Source organism: Gavia stellata, chromosome 4 (assembly GCF_030936135.1).
Source record: "Gavia stellata isolate bGavSte3 chromosome 4, bGavSte3.hap2, whole genome shotgun sequence".
NCBI classification, from domain to species: Eukaryota; Metazoa; Chordata; class Aves; order Gaviiformes; family Gaviidae; genus Gavia; species Gavia stellata.
This window is the reverse complement of record NC_082597.1, coordinates 16,023,729-16,040,013: the sequence shown is the minus strand read 5'-3', so window position 1 is coordinate 16,040,013 and position 16,285 is coordinate 16,023,729. Positions and strand designations below refer to the sequence as shown.

The window sequence follows — 16,285 nt, the reverse complement described above, 5'->3', positions numbered from 1 at the left end:
AATCCATACCCTGCAACAGTTACAAATGCCTTATAACTCATGGCAATGGATTTTATTTTTCACACTAGCATTACAAATCTATCATTAAAATCAGAATGGGAAAACATACCAAACCTTTCAGCCTGTGCTCTCAGCCTAGCAAGTCTGAATGTTTACACTTGGTTCCAGCTTGTATCCATCCCAACACTGAGGATTCTATACATCTTTTATTTATAGTCTATACTGAGGCTTTGCAATGAATGTTTTCTTTCCAGTATTGGGCAAGGATTTCTTTTCTTCCCATCTGGTATGTTTTACAATAGACATGTCTGCTAAAAAGTTATACTACGAAGAGACTATCACTATTTATAAAAACACTTTTTACATCTGCATCACAGGGATTCAGAAGAGGTTGACGCTGTTATAAAGATCTTTATATAAGCAGGATGGTATCTGGAACAAGTCTGAGCAGGAAAGATCATGTTACTTCTCCTTTCAAAATTTATTTTGTACAGCAATTTTCTAGTCCCTCCATTAAGGAAGTCTACATAATATTTACTAATTGGCCCTTTTAGTCCAGATTTACAAAAACCACTTTAGTCAAATAACTGGAACAGTATGTGTAAGAAAGCTATTCTCATTATCAGCTTTTACCCGCCCAAGCACTCAGCTTCAAATTCTTTGCTCTGATGATTTTTTCTTAATATTAAATTGCTCTGCTTAATGATATTAAGAGGCAAACATACAAATGAAAAACACTTTCTGTTGTTACAGCATGTTTTTTACCACTCTATCTTCCATTATCCAGAGTGTTATAGTACAAGGCTGACTACACTAAAATTTGGACTTTTTTTGTATTGTTTCATTCCTTGTCATTTCCTCATTTTATCTGTGGTCAGTAAATTACTTTTCTGAGCAGCAATGCTAAAAGGATGCCTTTTATGGAGAGAATGGCAAACTGCCATATGGCTGTTGTTCAATTCACTCTGTGGATACCTTGTGCCTACAACCTGCGTTTTACTCCCATGCACTTCAGACACACTTGCTTGTCTACATCTCCATTCATTTCAGATCTCGCACTGTTTCATGTGACATGGTTATCATTTAAAATGCTGGATAAGGCACTGGACATTTGATTAGCATCATCTTTTTGATGTAGCCCCAAAACTGTACGTCTTCTAGGTTATTTGCTGTTATCGATTTAAATCTGGATTGATGTATTACACAGCCTAGAGACTACAAATAGAAATTCGGTGTGAGTACTTCTGCTATTTTTATCACCGAATGCACAAAAACTTGAAATAGAGCTCTGAGTTTTTATATGAAAACCAGAATTGACAAACATGAAGCCTTTCTTCAGGGAAATAAACTCCACCCTCTTCAACATCATCTTATTTAGTACTATGACTGAAAACTGATCTACAGAACAAAAACATATTCTGTAAAGATTAAATAAAACCCAAAGTTTCTCATTACTTGTTATGATCAAAATTCACAGTAAGAACGTCCATTTCAGTTCCATGAAGTAAATGTATTCCTACCCAGCAAGTGAAAGGATTAGCCTGAAAGGGTCCCCTGAAAAGATAAGGGTTTTCAGTTTAAAACCTCTACATAAAGCTATCTAGTCATCTGTGTCATCATTCTATGCCCCAAAGAAAAGGAAACAAATAAGTATATATTTCCTTTAGAATTCTTGTAAGACTGCTTTCAAACAATACCATGCTTGATTTTTATGGTAATAATATCTACTTATAGATGTGCATATTTCTTTTAACAGATTTACCTAGCATGTAGTAACTCATGCATATATGGACTTCATCTTTTATGCACCCACATCCATTTAACAACCTACAATATAAAAAGTCTATGTGATAAATGTATTAACCCTAGTAAGATCACCTCTTTTTCTCCTAATTCATGTACGTCAAGACCTATTCCAGCAGCAGAGAATACTGAGCCATTTTAAATGGCTCTTTTTCTCAAAGCCTTCTCCCTCCTTCATTCACTTTTTAAAAAAATCACTCACCTTTTAAAAGCACAGAACCTCTCCATAATTACACTCACTTGAAGCTCAAAAAAAGAGCTTGAAGCTGGAGTGGGAATAGTTTTTCTATAGCATGACTTTAAGGCATTCCCATTAAAATAATAGTTGGTGAAATAACCACTGTGATTTTTATTAAGCACTAAAGAAAGGGACATTTCACAAAGGGTTTGTTATGTACGATTCAATATTTCATTTTTCCGTCATCACCAAAACCATCTTAACTCTCTATGAAGACTGCAGCTGTACCCACGTGCCTATTCACTTTCTTGATGATGACCACTACTGTTATTTTCTGAAACAGAAAATGGTTGAGAACAATCTAGATTCTCCATGAAAAACTCGAGTTGAAACTTTCATTAGAGTACACATTCATTAGAATATAAGTGTTATGAGTCTCCAGATACAGATGACCATGTCAAAATATTTAAATGATCTCTCAGCATCAAATGACCGAGTTCACATTCATACAATGCATTCACCACTAATGTTAGCTTAAGTTTGCATTTATGCTGTTCTGAAACACATTTCAGCCAAACAGAATTTCAATAGAAAATTCAGGACATAAATTTGGGATGTATACATGATGAGAGCAGGGTTATATCTGGGTAGAGAAAATAAGAGCAGATAATTTAATGCACGCTGTCTCACATGTGCTTTCTATTCTTTTATCTTCCTCCCCTTACTTCAGTTCTGTGCCTCCTCCTTCCTCTTGCTTTAACCTTTGCATTTTTCTTACCACACTCTGACTCCATTTTTGCCTCTATGCCCTGCCTTCCACCTTGCCTTCTTATTTCTTTCATCACTGTCCCAACAAATGAGATTTCCCAATCTAGAGGTCATCTTTGATACTGGAAAACCAGAAGCAGGGCAGAAGCTCATACCTTGATTAATCTGTACCTTGTGACCTAAATGTGCGATTTCCAAACTATGTTCCAGATTTACAGGGGTAGCTAAGGCCAATGAGTCTGCAGAGATTTGACTATTTAAGGTAGATTTCCCTCAGAGTGAGGGTTCTCACCGGACAGAACTAGAGAACAGAACGCAATACTTTTGCATAACAAATTGGGGATAAACCCCAAGATATGTATTAAACCAAGCTTAACTTACTGACAGATGCACAAAGCACCTCTGTGCAGGTTACAAATGCTAGGCTATTACGTTGGTTTTTCTAACTTAAACAGGAGTACATTCTAAAAACAGGCACGTTCTTAGTGTCCACGGATACAACTTTATTCTGTTCATTACAAAAAAAAGAGGCAATTGGTCTTCCATTCATGTAAATGCATAAACAGGAGTAAACACAGGGAGGAGGAAAAAAAAGTAAGGTTTCTTTGGGAAACTGAACCGAAGTCAGCAAGTGACACTAAACTACAGCATACTTGAGGAAGCCAGTTTTCCTTTAAAAAAGACATGACACGTGCAAGAAACAGAGTGGTGGTGTGCAAATGTTAGTACTGACACTTTATACCTTGTCATTCATAATGCAATCATTACAAACTCATGCCAACAAAATTTTATGTCTTGCTATACTTCCTGAATTAATGCTTCCTGAATTAACGCTGTTCTCTTTTTTCTGAGCTGAGCAGTCAGCCAAACTCAGTTTCAAGTTGTTTCTTTAGCAAAAAAGAAGCCTGGAGATAAATTCAAATGTTTTTGGTATAGTTCTACTACTTTTCCGTCCTTCGGTCTTCGGAATTTTCTCCTGCTTCTCTTAAATGCACAGACACAAACTTTAACAACTTAATAGCCAGCAGAGACACCTTCACTCATGCATGCTTTTGTTTTGAGTGGGGATACACATATACACTTTTGAGTGGAGGCTGCTATCATTTCAACGAAATTCTTAATACAAACATACTTAAAAAAAAAAAAGGGGGTTATAGCAAAAGTATGCTTTTCATCTACAATCACAAATATTTGCACAGCTGAGAGGGAACCATATTCCTTACTACAAAGACTACTAAATGCTACCCATTACAAGTGCACATTTCTAGTTGCTTATAATTTTGTCAAACTCATTTTTTAGACTGCAATTCTCCCAACCTGAATAAAACACCTGGGTCAGATTAAGGGATTTAAAAAAAAAAAAAGAAGAAAAGACTAAACTGTCAACTTGCTCAGGTTTGTTTTCTAAAATAACTGTTAGCAGAAACAAAATATTTTGGTTTGCTCCTGTCAAAAATACAGGAAACCATTATTTCAAAAAACTCTATTATTCTGAAGATTTACAGCAAGGATTGAAAGCTTTGTGTTTTCGTGACTACATATACTACTAGATGAGAGCAGCCAGCAGCCATCCCCTGACCACCAAGGCCCACTGAACCAGGCAGGCTCCCATCCACGTGGCTAAAACTCCTTTCCCTCTAGAAGCTGTCTGAATCCCAAACGCCTGTCCCAAATGGTCTCCTACACACACTATGCTCTGAACCACACTGGACACAATCCAGAAAAGCACAAGGAGGTATAGTCCAAAACTACGCCAAGGAGTGCACCAACAATGCCAAGCTCACATACTGTCAAGGGACTCGCCTGTAACTGGAAGCTTCTCTAAATTGCATCCAGAGTAAGGCTGCTCCAGCCTGGGTCTGATTAGGTTTGTCCTTATAACCACAGAAAGAAATGAAGCATTATTCGTATATTTCAGATGCGTGACCATAGAAATTATTAAAACTTCACTCCTAAAGTTGGCTAAGCACATATTAAGACAGTAATGCTTTCAGCCACCACGCATCATAACCCAGATTTTAATTTGAATATACATATTTTTAAGAAATTCGCATGTTTTTCTATATGGTCCCTGATTTAATGATATCCTACTACAACCTATACATGTTTTTATATTGCCCCCTTGCTATTACTAAACCCTTCCACTGCTCTAACCTACCCATTATCATCGCACGACAGACCTACAGGAAGGTTACAAACTGTTCAGTGCTTTCTGGTTTTGTTTTGTTTTGTTTCAGGAAGAAAACCGTAAGTAAGGTTAACAGAACTGATGAAGTGCCATTTATCATCAAAAAACTGGCATGGATATGGTTGTGTGCAAATCTTTCTACGATGCTCTGGTTTCTACAATTTACCTATTATCCCAAAATTTGCATGAACAGTATGTATGTAAAGCAATTCAGACTGAATGAAGGAACTAACATAAAGACATGCCTTTAATATTGATATTTTAAGCTAGAATACATATGTTTTACCTAAGCAGTGATCTCTTATTATTTGAGCATAATCAGTGGGTAAAGCTGAGATATATACTTGCATTTTATAGCTCAAGTTTTCAAGGAAGGAACTCAAAGCAACCAACACACCAACAGAAGCACACGGGGGAGGAGAGGGACAGCTGTAGTATTTTCCTGCTAAAATACATCACTATCTGAGAAAAACACAAAAACAAACCAAAGTAAAACAAAAGAAAAACAAAGTAAACGGAGGCTACATGATGACAAATGGTACCTACAGCATTGCAATTTTAAAGTTTAAAGAACAGCAATGTTACCTCTAAAAACTTCTCTACTAATTCATATTAAGGCTAGAGGAACATGGTTTCGTGGTGGACTTGGCAGTGCTAGGTTAATGGCTGCACTCGATGATCTTAAAGGTCTTTTCCAACTTAAACGATTCTCTGATTCAATGAGATACAAATTTTTAGCTATGACAAATATTTAAAAACAGCTGTTACAAATGACATGGGTTATTACCCATCAAAGTAAGTTGCACATAGACAAGCAAGGGGTAAAGTGAAAAGTATAGTCATTTATAAAAGAACAAATAACCTACTGAGCATTTTCAAATTTTGCAGACACAGTATAATAAATTTTAATACACACTTCAAACCTACAAAAAGTTAGAAGAATTTGCTAAGAAGGGGCTCGTTTTTATGTATATGTCCTATTCAATTTAGTAATTGCTATTAGTATTAGTAGAAATTAGTTGTCGTCACTGATTAACACTAATACACCTGTGTAGGACAGATACAGAGAGAGAGATATATACACATATATATAAATAAATAAAAACTCACAAGACAACTAGAAGACCTAAAAATCATTCCCAAATTAAGCAGTCTGTTCAGAAGGGGATGATCTAAATGCTCTGAACACAAAGAATATAATTTCAGAGGTCACCTTAACTCCAGGTGCCAATTCAGAACTATGACACCAATACGAGAAAGTTCTCCCTCTAGACAAGGTAACTGCTTTTACCTTTATTTGATTTCTGCAATTCATGTAATGGACACAGCAGAGGACCTGAATAGAGTTTATTTCATGGTGCACATACGACTCTTAATTCTGAGCATAGGTTTTTTTTCTTTTTTTCTTTTAAACACAGCTTACACCTCAGCTTGTCATCTCTGAAACAGGATAATGCTGATGCACCTTCCAAAATGCATTTCAAGGACAAAACTAATACTGACAAAGAGTTCAACTGCGGTGCTTGTAGGTATTTAGAAACATGTAGGTATTTAGAAATATGTACTGGGGAGGGGGAAGAAAGTCGGAGACAATAGCATTTACAAGGAGCTCTCAACAACATCCTGTTTGAATTAATTAAGGAATACTGTCAGCTTGACATTTCAAGCGTACTGCTTTAACAAAGAAAAGATACCACCTCTAGGTCTGAGCGCCTTCCCCAGAGGTTTTTATTTTACATTTGCTTATGAACTTTTCCAGTTTGTTTTCCTCTCCTGTATGAAAGCAGTGTACAAACAGGCCAAATTGACTATACTGAAGCAGTCTGACTATTCATAAAGGCAAAAGAAAAAAAATTAAAATAAAAAAAATTCCTCCAACATAAGTTCAAGAATTGCTATTCATAGCAAGAGAAAACCCTAAAAGAAATACGCTTTTAAATTGGTATTTAAACCCATTAAACAATGATTTGAATACAAGCCTTTATACCTCCAGTTATTAACAAAAGGCTCAGTAGATGCATTGTTATGTTATGTTACCTTAAAAGAATATATATTCAGGGCAGACGTAAAATTTGAATTTAAAATACACACTCCTGCACAATGCACACAGACAGAAGCACACCATTAGTAATCATTTACTATAACTTACTTATTATCCACCTTCCACATGGTTCCATAAATATTTCCATTTTTGTTACTTTTAATTATTAAGTATTCCAATTGACAGAAATTACAAGCCATAACGCAGTTAAATTTTCAAAATATATCAGGCTTAAAAATGGGATATTTTAAAAGGTTTCTGTCAAATGCTTACATCAGTTAAACTAAGTCATTCTAGAATGTCCCTTAATGAGAGTATTGACAATAATGGCTTTCCTTCTTCATGATCACAACAAAGAGAATGCCAAGAGAATCTTGATTACAGGTATTCATTAGAAAAGCTTAGAAAGCTTCTTAAAACACCCTGTAAAGTTTTACGTATGGAACACATACACGCTAATAAATCAAGCTACATTTCTGCACTTTCCTCCATACAACATTCCAGTTCTCCATTCACCAATGAGTCTGTTTAGTGTTATAATAATTCACGTTTGAAAACCACATCTAGTGTTAGTGAATTAAGGTAATAATTTTGTTCTCCCACGTTATCACCATTTCAGTTTTCAAAGACAGCAAATTTCCAGATTTTTACTAATCTCACATAATCAGCATTAGAGTTCAAAATTACCACATAAATCTGCAGAACCTGATTGACAGATTCAAATTCTCATTAAATACACATGGTATAACTGCAAGGAACAGATGAAAAGAATGGCGACTGTCTTACAGTGTAACATAAAGCATTTAGAAAACTTACCCAGTTCTTAAACATCTACATTTTTTTCCTATAAAATGCACATAAGACATTATTTTAAAAACTGTACTGATACTCATCTAGCAAACAGCTGGTTTCTGTACTCTGCTAAGCAAATCAACCTCCAGCATGACCTGGAGGGATGAATGCTTCAATGATTTGATGAGATATACTTCAATTTCAAGCTGTTCTCAAAAAAATAAGCTAATGATAAAGATGCTTGGACACTTTCTCTTCTCCGTCCAACCTTACTGACCGACCTCTCAGCATCTAACCGTACTGACTGACCCTTTGGTTAGCTTGCTCGCGACACAAAGGAGAAGCGCTACCCAGCCTCCAGAGACAGCTACTACTCGTCCCATAAATCAGACCAGCTGATGATTGACATTGTCTCTAAATAAAGCCTGTCAGCCACACAAAGGTAAGGTATCGTTAGATGCGTGCAGATAGGTGTTAACCTCAAACACAAAGATACCGCATACATTCTTTGCTGTCTTCACAGCTACGCTTCCTCCATAGGCCCTTCTACCATGCAGAAAATTTCACCCTGGCTTTCAGGAGGAAATTAAGTTTTAAATTGTGCTCTACTTTTTCAAACACATAGACGTACATCTGCATAAAACACTGAATCAAGTGCATAAATACCGTAACATGCGCATGAGAAGTGTTTTTAAGGCAGACATACCATTGGACTAATTAGAAAATGTAGATTTGCGCTCTTCTAAAAAGGAACTATACAGATCTTCTGAATATTACAGGCCTATGCACTATAAGCAAGACAGCTGCAGACTCCGGTGATAGCTGTGTGCCCAACATCCAGCACCGCTGAACAGAAGGCAAAAACGCGGGGAGTTAAAGTTTGCAGCGGGAGACGGGAAACCTCCCGTGGGCTCCGCTCTTTGGCGTCAACGCAAGCGGGGGACGTGCCCACGGTGCAACCGCGGAGGCCGCCTCTTCCCATTCACTCTCCGGCCGCCGAGGCCCACACGCTCCCCACACCCCCGGCTCCCCGCCGCTCACCGGCCCCGCGCTCACCCCCGCACGACCCACCCCCGCCGGGGCTGGAGCCGCGGCCTGTGCGCGGCCCACGCCCCCCGCGCTGCCGGGAGGCCGCCCCTCCCGCGCCGTGAGGCCGCTGAAGCGGGAGCCCCCTCTCTTCGCCCCCCCCCCCTCCCCAAGCTGCCCTCCTGAGCCCGGGCTGCTGAGGGAGCCGACCCCGCCCTGCCCGCGCTGCGCGGCCGGCTCGCTCCTTCCCGCCGGGGCCGGGCGAGGCGGGGGGCCCTTACCCGGGAACTGCTCCTCGTCCTCGCCGCTCTCGGAGTCGGTCTGCATGGGCTCCTCAGCGAAGTTGACCCCGCGGGCGTCGGGGGGGGCCCGCCGCGGCGGCTGGCTGCCCCTGTCATGGCCGGGAGCGGGGGTGCCCGCCTTGCGGCCGCTCGCCTCCTTCTCCGCCGCTGCCGCCGCCTTGGCCGCCGCCGCCTCCTCCTTGAGGCGCCCGAAGTACTGGAGGGCGAACTCCAGCAGGTCCCCGGGCTGGCTCCGCAGCACCTCCACCGTGAAGCCCTGCAGCAGCTCCGTCAGCCCCGCCGGGATGGAGATGCTCATGCCGGGGCCGGCCGGGGGGGCGCAGCCTGGCTGGGAAGGGGGAGGAGAGGGGAAGGGGAGAGGAGGAGGAGGGGGGGGGGGGGGGGAGGGGGAAGAGCCCACGAGCGGCGGCCGGGACCGGGGGTGCGCACCCCGGGGACGCGGCGCGCGCGGCGCACCGGCCGTGAGCAGCGGGAGAGGGATGGGCGGCGGCGGCGCAGGTGGGAGCGGGCGGGGGGCGGATCCGCGGGGGGCAGCGGCTCGCTGGCAGCCTCGGCGGCGGCCGCAGAGTCTCGCTCGGCTTCGCCCCGCACTTGGCGCCGCGGCAGCCCCGACCGTGACTGAAGCCTCCCCGCCCCCGCCACCTCCTCCCTCCGCGCCGGGGGAACCTCGCACACATGTGACCCGGGAAACCATGACAACCTCCCGCCGGGGACTGCGGCCCGCAGCGCGCCCCCGCCCGCGCCGCCGGAGGGAGGGAGGGAGAGAGGGGGGCCGGCCTGCCTGGCTGCCCTGCCCGCCCTGCCCTGCCGCGGACGCCCGGCGGGGCGGAGAGCCCCTCGGGGCCGGGCAGGTAGCCCTCGCTGCCGGTCGGGGTGCTGTTAACCCGCCCGGGGCCTCCTGCCGCGCTCTCCTCGGGACCCCGCCGTGATGGGCCCTCCTCACGCCCCTTCCCCTGCCGGGGCGCTGCCCCGCCGGGCCGCCGCCCCCGGACACCGCGGCCTCCGGTTTCCCCGGTTCTCCGTGAGTCCCGGGGTCCCCGAGGCTTTGGGTGCCTTTCCCCTGTGGTGGATCCAGGCATCCGCGCTGGTGATCGGCGGGGATTCCTAATGAGCGGACATCTCCCCGCTCAGTGAAGGACCACAGTGGATGTAGTATTTCATAGCTGATGACTACTGTGCTTTTTCACGGCCATGTACCGCCTTAAAGATACTCGCCACAACATTCATATACATAGATATGCTATATTCATCGATACTATTTAGGATGAGATGGGTGATGTGGTGCTAGAAAACACATCCTGTTTGTCAGCTGGTTGTCTAAGGTCCGTAAAAAATTTAGCTGGAGAAAGAAACAATTGTTAAAAAAAGTCCAATTTAAACGTTGTCGAGTGCCAATGCTCAGCATAGACACTCTTCCAAGTCATGCTGCAGAGACTACTTAGCACAGTGGTAAGTTCGTGCTGCTTGTCATCACCAGGAGGCTTAAATGTTTTAAGTAGCAATTACGGGTGCCCTGTTTTTCATAAGGCTTTGCTAAACACTTCCTCAAAGTGAGATCCTTGGAATGCATGAAAACTGCATCACTCCCTGATTCGTAATCACTTCTAAACATTTGGCCAACGTTTGGGGTTCCAGAAATATCTGTTAGAGTCTTTTTTTTATGCACCAAGCAAATTAACTGCTAGAAAGTCTAAGGTTGGGACTACTTGGCTGTTTGGTAATTGATTTCACTAAACATTCAGCATTACTCAAATTGCCTTGAAATATACTTCATGAGGGCTTAGGGTAAGATAAGCAGTCAAAATTCGAGTTTCTAGTAGCAAGATACTGAAAGACCTGACTTCAGGAAAGTAATGTGACAACAAAACATCCCTATGATGCTTTTCACGCAGATCTGGATCTCAAAGCCATTTTTACTTTAATTAGTTTCGAAGTGGAACCCAATGCTCCCTGTGTATGTATTTTCAAATGGAGCTTGGTTCACAAGTTGGATCTTCAAAGTGTTACAGACCAGTCAAATTATTAGTGAAGTGCGTGATCCATGCATGCGTGGGTGATATCGCTGCCCTGTAGCAGGCAAGAGACACCTCTGCCAATGAAGTTGTGGCATACCTTTGAGCAACATCTTGTGGCTTCATTTCTCCCTGCAGGAAAAGCCTAGAGCTAGTCATTATGAAGTACTTATTTGAAGTGAAATTCACTGACATTTAGCACTGTCCAGCCTGAGGAACATCTTCAAGGTCAAGGTAGGTCCTCTGTGGGCAGACCACAAGTGCTCTCTGGGCTGCAGAAGATTGCTCTACCAGTAGCCTCTAAGAATTGCTGCAGTGTGCTGGGGTGCCTAACAGCCTAGCCAGCACACCCACACTTCATGCCATGCCCCAGCGCTGGCATGCCCTGACCACAGCTGCCTTTACAAAGCACTGCTGGTGCAGCACGTAGCCACATAAATTACGATGGCCAAGAATCAAGTGCAGCAGGAGAGCTGACATCTGCACATCACGGACAGGTGCATACCTTAGTCATTCTAGAGGGTGGTTTAGCTAGACATGCCAGATTGGCTCGTTCACAAGTTTAGGAGCTTAAAAGCCCCCTCACACCACTGAGAGGACTGATCGGTTTGTGACGAGGAGTGCTGGTTTTGGCTGGGGTAGAGTTAATTTTCTTTGTAGTAACTAGTATGGGGCTATGTTTTGTATTTGTGCTGGAAACAGTGTTGATACACAGGGATGTTTTAGTTACTGCTGAGCAGTGCTTACACAGAGTCAAGGCCTTTTCTGCTTCTCACCCCACCCCACCAGCGAGTAGGCTGGGGGTGCACAAGAAGTTGGGAGGGGACACAGCCGGGACAGCTGACCCCAACTGACCAAAGGGATATTCCATACCGTATGTCGTCATGCTCAGCATATAAAGCGGGGGGAAGAAGGAGGGGAGGACGTTCGGAGTTACGGCATTTCTCTTCCCAAGTAACTGTTAGGCGTGATGGAGCCCTGCTTTCCTGGAAATGGCTGAACACCTGCCTGCCCATGGGAAGCAGTGAATGAGTTCCTTGTTTTGCTTTGCTTGCCTGCGCAGCTTTTGCTTTACCTATTAAACTGTCTTTATCTCAACTGATGAGTTTTCTCACTTTTACTCTTCTGATTCTCTCCCCCATCCCACCAGGGGGGAGTAAGCGAGTGGCTGTGTGGGGCTTAGTTGCCGGCTGGGGTTAAACCACGACACCAGGTTGAGAGATACCTAAGCTCTGAGGAAACCTCCAGGAAGGGAAGTGTTGGTGATTGGTGCCTTCCAGGCACTAGGTGTTCTGTGAGCATACACTGTTCCATTTACTGGAGTCTGCCAGGGCTAAAAGGATTGTCATCCCTGAGGTTTTCTCTTAGCCAGACAAGGCACTCTGTTATTCTAGGAATTTACCAGCAGCATAGTGGCTTTTGCCATCTAATCAAGGATTTCCCTAGCCTGCCAGAGCCTCCCATCCTCCCAGATGTGAAAGGAGATTGCTTCTCTGAGGACATCCTCAAGAGCCAGTCTTTGATGTTTGTATGCCAAACTGGGACAATTTGAATATGAGATTCCTAAGTGGTGGCACTCTAAAGAATGATTATTTTTTAAAATTTTCAAAACAGTCCAAAACATTTGTGTCTAGTGAGACTTATCTTGACTTTTGTTGTAGCTCAAAGGATGGCAGTGAACTTTGTAGTTCAAGTTGGTGTCATCTGGTTTCCTTAGATACTTTCTGTTCCAAGGAGCTTGCATTGACATTTAAGTTGCTTTTAAATTCTCGTAAGGAGGACAGCTGTCCCAAAATGTGTTATGTCTAGCCGAGTGAACAGTTAGGTAATGAGAGTATCAGTTCACACCTCACTGATGAGTTTTATTAGTTGCCACTAATATTTGTGTGTCATTCTACTTCAGCTGTGAACATCATCTTGAAATGAAATAATATAAAACCTTCAAAAATCCTTCTGTACTGAAAAGGGATTAGGCAGAACATTCCCCTCACAATTACCAAGAAAACGACGTAAAGACTTGTGTTGTCTCCTTTCCTCCTAGCCAACAGATGCATTCTTCATAACACACTGCTTACCAGATTTGGATGTCAATCTGTCCCTTCACCTGGTTCGAGGCTATGAAAAACTAGGAGAATAAAGCTAGCAGCTGAGCAACAATTCCAGACAGCATACTTTGGACAGTGGTTGGGACTGCTTCTGTCAGAGACCAGAGAATGAGCTCTTGTCTGAGCATGGAGAGGACAATGAACAGAGTGCAGAAGGAAAGGGGGACAGACTTTCAAGCCTTGTCTTTACCAGGCTAGATGCAAACTTAGTAAATTTAGTAAACGTGAGCTAACAAAGTCCATCCAACAGCCAACTACAAGCCTTTTTTTTTCTGCCAGCTTTCAACTCTGCCTGATGGGAACACCCTTCTCCCATCCTTCCCAAGATGTTCTCTCAAACACCCATCTTCTGATTAGCCCTGACTAAGCTCTGTAATCCAATACACACCGTACACAGGCACAGAAGTGTGTGCTTAATGTCGTGAGTGTAAGACTGGGTAAAGCCTTTTCTCTTGAGTGGAAAATACCTGTAGCAAGCACACTAGTGGAGTACAGGCTTTTAAAAAACCCTCTTAGTTACCTTCTTGGAGGCAAGAGGAACTATTATTATCTGCTTGGACCAGCTGCACAGCTAGCCCACAAATAAGAGACTCTGATCTCTTTATCTGTAGTAGTGTCTCTCCTAAATTGGCAGCCGAGCAACTCCCAATGGTGGCTCTCGATGGAAAGAGAGTTTGTATTGTACTGGAGAAAACACAGGACAAAACCTGGCCCTATACCTATTGCAGTGTAGTAGGAAAAGACTGACATTTGGGTGTGGGAGATGTTACTCTCTGTTATTTCCTGTGTTTTAACAATTTTTGGTTTGTGTTAGCTTAAATCTTTTGTCCTGGCTTTTAAATTTTTACATGCAGACACACTTTGCATACTGTATAATTAAAAGCTGCTGCTGACAAACAACCTTCATGTTTTATATTTACTTCAAAATCTCTTTAGCTATAGGGCAATGTTTTTCCTTGCTGGCTCTTGATCAAGCAATAGCTGGTTTGTAAGTTTGGAACAACCACAGTAAATAGGAATAATCACACACCAATTTCTGATTTTCGAAATACCTTTAAAATGTCACATATATTGACTTTTTTTTTCTTCTCAGTTTACAAACCAGCTCATGCTGGCTTACTAAGCAAATCTTGCTCACAGAATTTTCTTACTAACAGTTTTTAATGGCAATCATTCAGCCATAGATGTTTTCAGCAATAACAAAACTTGCAGCTGTGCAGATCCATAGTTTCCTGCTTTTCTGTTCTTCTCAGTAGAATGATATGTCACTATTATTATTTTACCAAATCCATTACCAAACCCAAATCCATTTATCAGAAAAATGTTCAGTTCTATCAACAATATAAGAAACTAGTGCCTATAATTCATGGATCAAATTTGAACACATTCCTCATGACTCCTCCTTTACTTGAATCTCCTGTTCTCCATCTCGTACCCTTTGTAAGCCCTAAGTGATTATTGTTCTGTGGATTCAAACCACTTATCTCTTCCCCTGCCTAATGTAAATCTAGAATGGCAAGGACCAAATAGCCATTTACATACTCAAGTAAAATTCTTATTTATCCCCTGAGCAAGCAGAGAGGCCAAGCTCAAAACTTGGGATGGAAGGACTCCAACTCAGGAAACAGAATAGTGGTGAAGCATTATAAATTAATGCTGCCATTTTCAGTACCAATTCACAATCAGTTTAACCTGATCTAAGGTTTCAGGAGTTTCCCTCCACCAAAATGGCACCCTGCTAACCCTTGAACAAGTGTTTCTGTCCTCTCCCTTGTATCACCTTTTAGCACTTGTAGGGCTATAAGATAGGTCAAATTAAATGCCCGATAGAGGTCAGATGAATCATCACGTTGACAAAGAGAAGAGAGCAGAAATCATGGCTCAGGAGGAGAGGTTTTCAAACAAGCTTGTCTACTGAGATAATAAGGTCAGAAGAATTGCAGAGTATCACATCTTCTGACCTCAAGTCCCTTAATTTTCCACTCACCGTAGTCCTTCTTAACCCAAAACTGGGCTTTCCAGGAAGTATGAGCTTCATGACTTACGCAACTGTTATTATTCAGTGAATGAACAGCTGTTGATTTTCATTGGAATCTATTGTTTGTGGTCCTTGATATTCAGAAACTACTGGATACCCTGTCTTAGAAAATCAGTTCTCTTTATTTGCCTCAATTTGGGCACTCACAATCACCTGTAATTTCAGAAAAAATGGACTAGAATGTTTAAAGTCAATATAGAGAGTGCTGAATTTGCCATTAAAAGTAAACCTTCTCATTTTAAAAGTAACAAGATAAAATGACAGTGTAGATGTAGTAGACTCCGGCTGTTTTGAGGATCTTATTTCATACGGTGTCCTACTCTGTTTATAAAAATGACATGGTACACTGTCAACACAACCTGTGAAATGGCTAACAGAGACATCTCTCCAAGTAGTTGACAACAGAAAATCATCATCAGATGGAGAACTTCCCCAGGAATTGACAGTAGGCTGCTTCTATTCAACACCTCCTGCAAACACTTGGGAGTAAGTATAAGTGTTGCTGATACAATTTCCAGTTGACACAAAACCCAGTCAGAATGGTGATATCAGTGAGCTCAGGAAAGCACAGAGTGGTTTGGATCACTTGTCCATTTAAATAAAATCTTTCTTGACACAGATACATATTAAGTCATTGACTTCAGAAGAAAGAGTGCAAGGAGGAATTTATCTTGGAAAGCAGTGCTTCTAAAAGAGTTTAGAAATCAAAGTGGAGAAACAGCTCAACCTGAATTCCCAGTATAATTCTGTATAGAAAGGGGCTAATGAGATTCTTGGTTGTTTCAAGAAGGAGACCAGAAGTAGGAATGGGGGATCCTCCCTTTGTAAAGCACTCTTGAGACCAGTAAAAGTGTATGGCCTACAGTTTTGGTGTTTATATGTTCAAAAGAATATGGAAAAATAGGAGAGGTGCAGAAAAGAGACACAGGAATTATTCATAAGCTGAAGGAAATGCCTTGATTTGAAAAGACTTGGAGAGTTCACAGCCTCTATCTAAGCAGTTGTTACTATGCTCAGTAGAAGAGGCTTATG

General features: G+C 42.3%; 1 protein-coding gene across 1 annotated transcript in view; it reads right to left on the bottom strand.

Moving 5' to 3' along the window:
• Nucleotides 1-9,396, bottom strand: part of PRKAR2B (protein kinase cAMP-dependent type II regulatory subunit beta) — a 92,942-nt gene extending 83,546 nt beyond the window's left edge. Inside the window, exons 1-2 of the mRNA XM_059816934.1 lie at nt 9,086-9,396; nt 5,347-5,366 (exon numbers count right to left, since the gene is read on the bottom strand). Of these exons, the coding sequence (XP_059672917.1) occupies nt 5,347-5,366; nt 9,086-9,396 (331 nt within the window). The remainder of the gene's footprint in view (nt 1-5,346; nt 5,367-9,085) is intronic.
• Nucleotides 9,397-16,285: the final 6,889 nt, after the last annotated feature.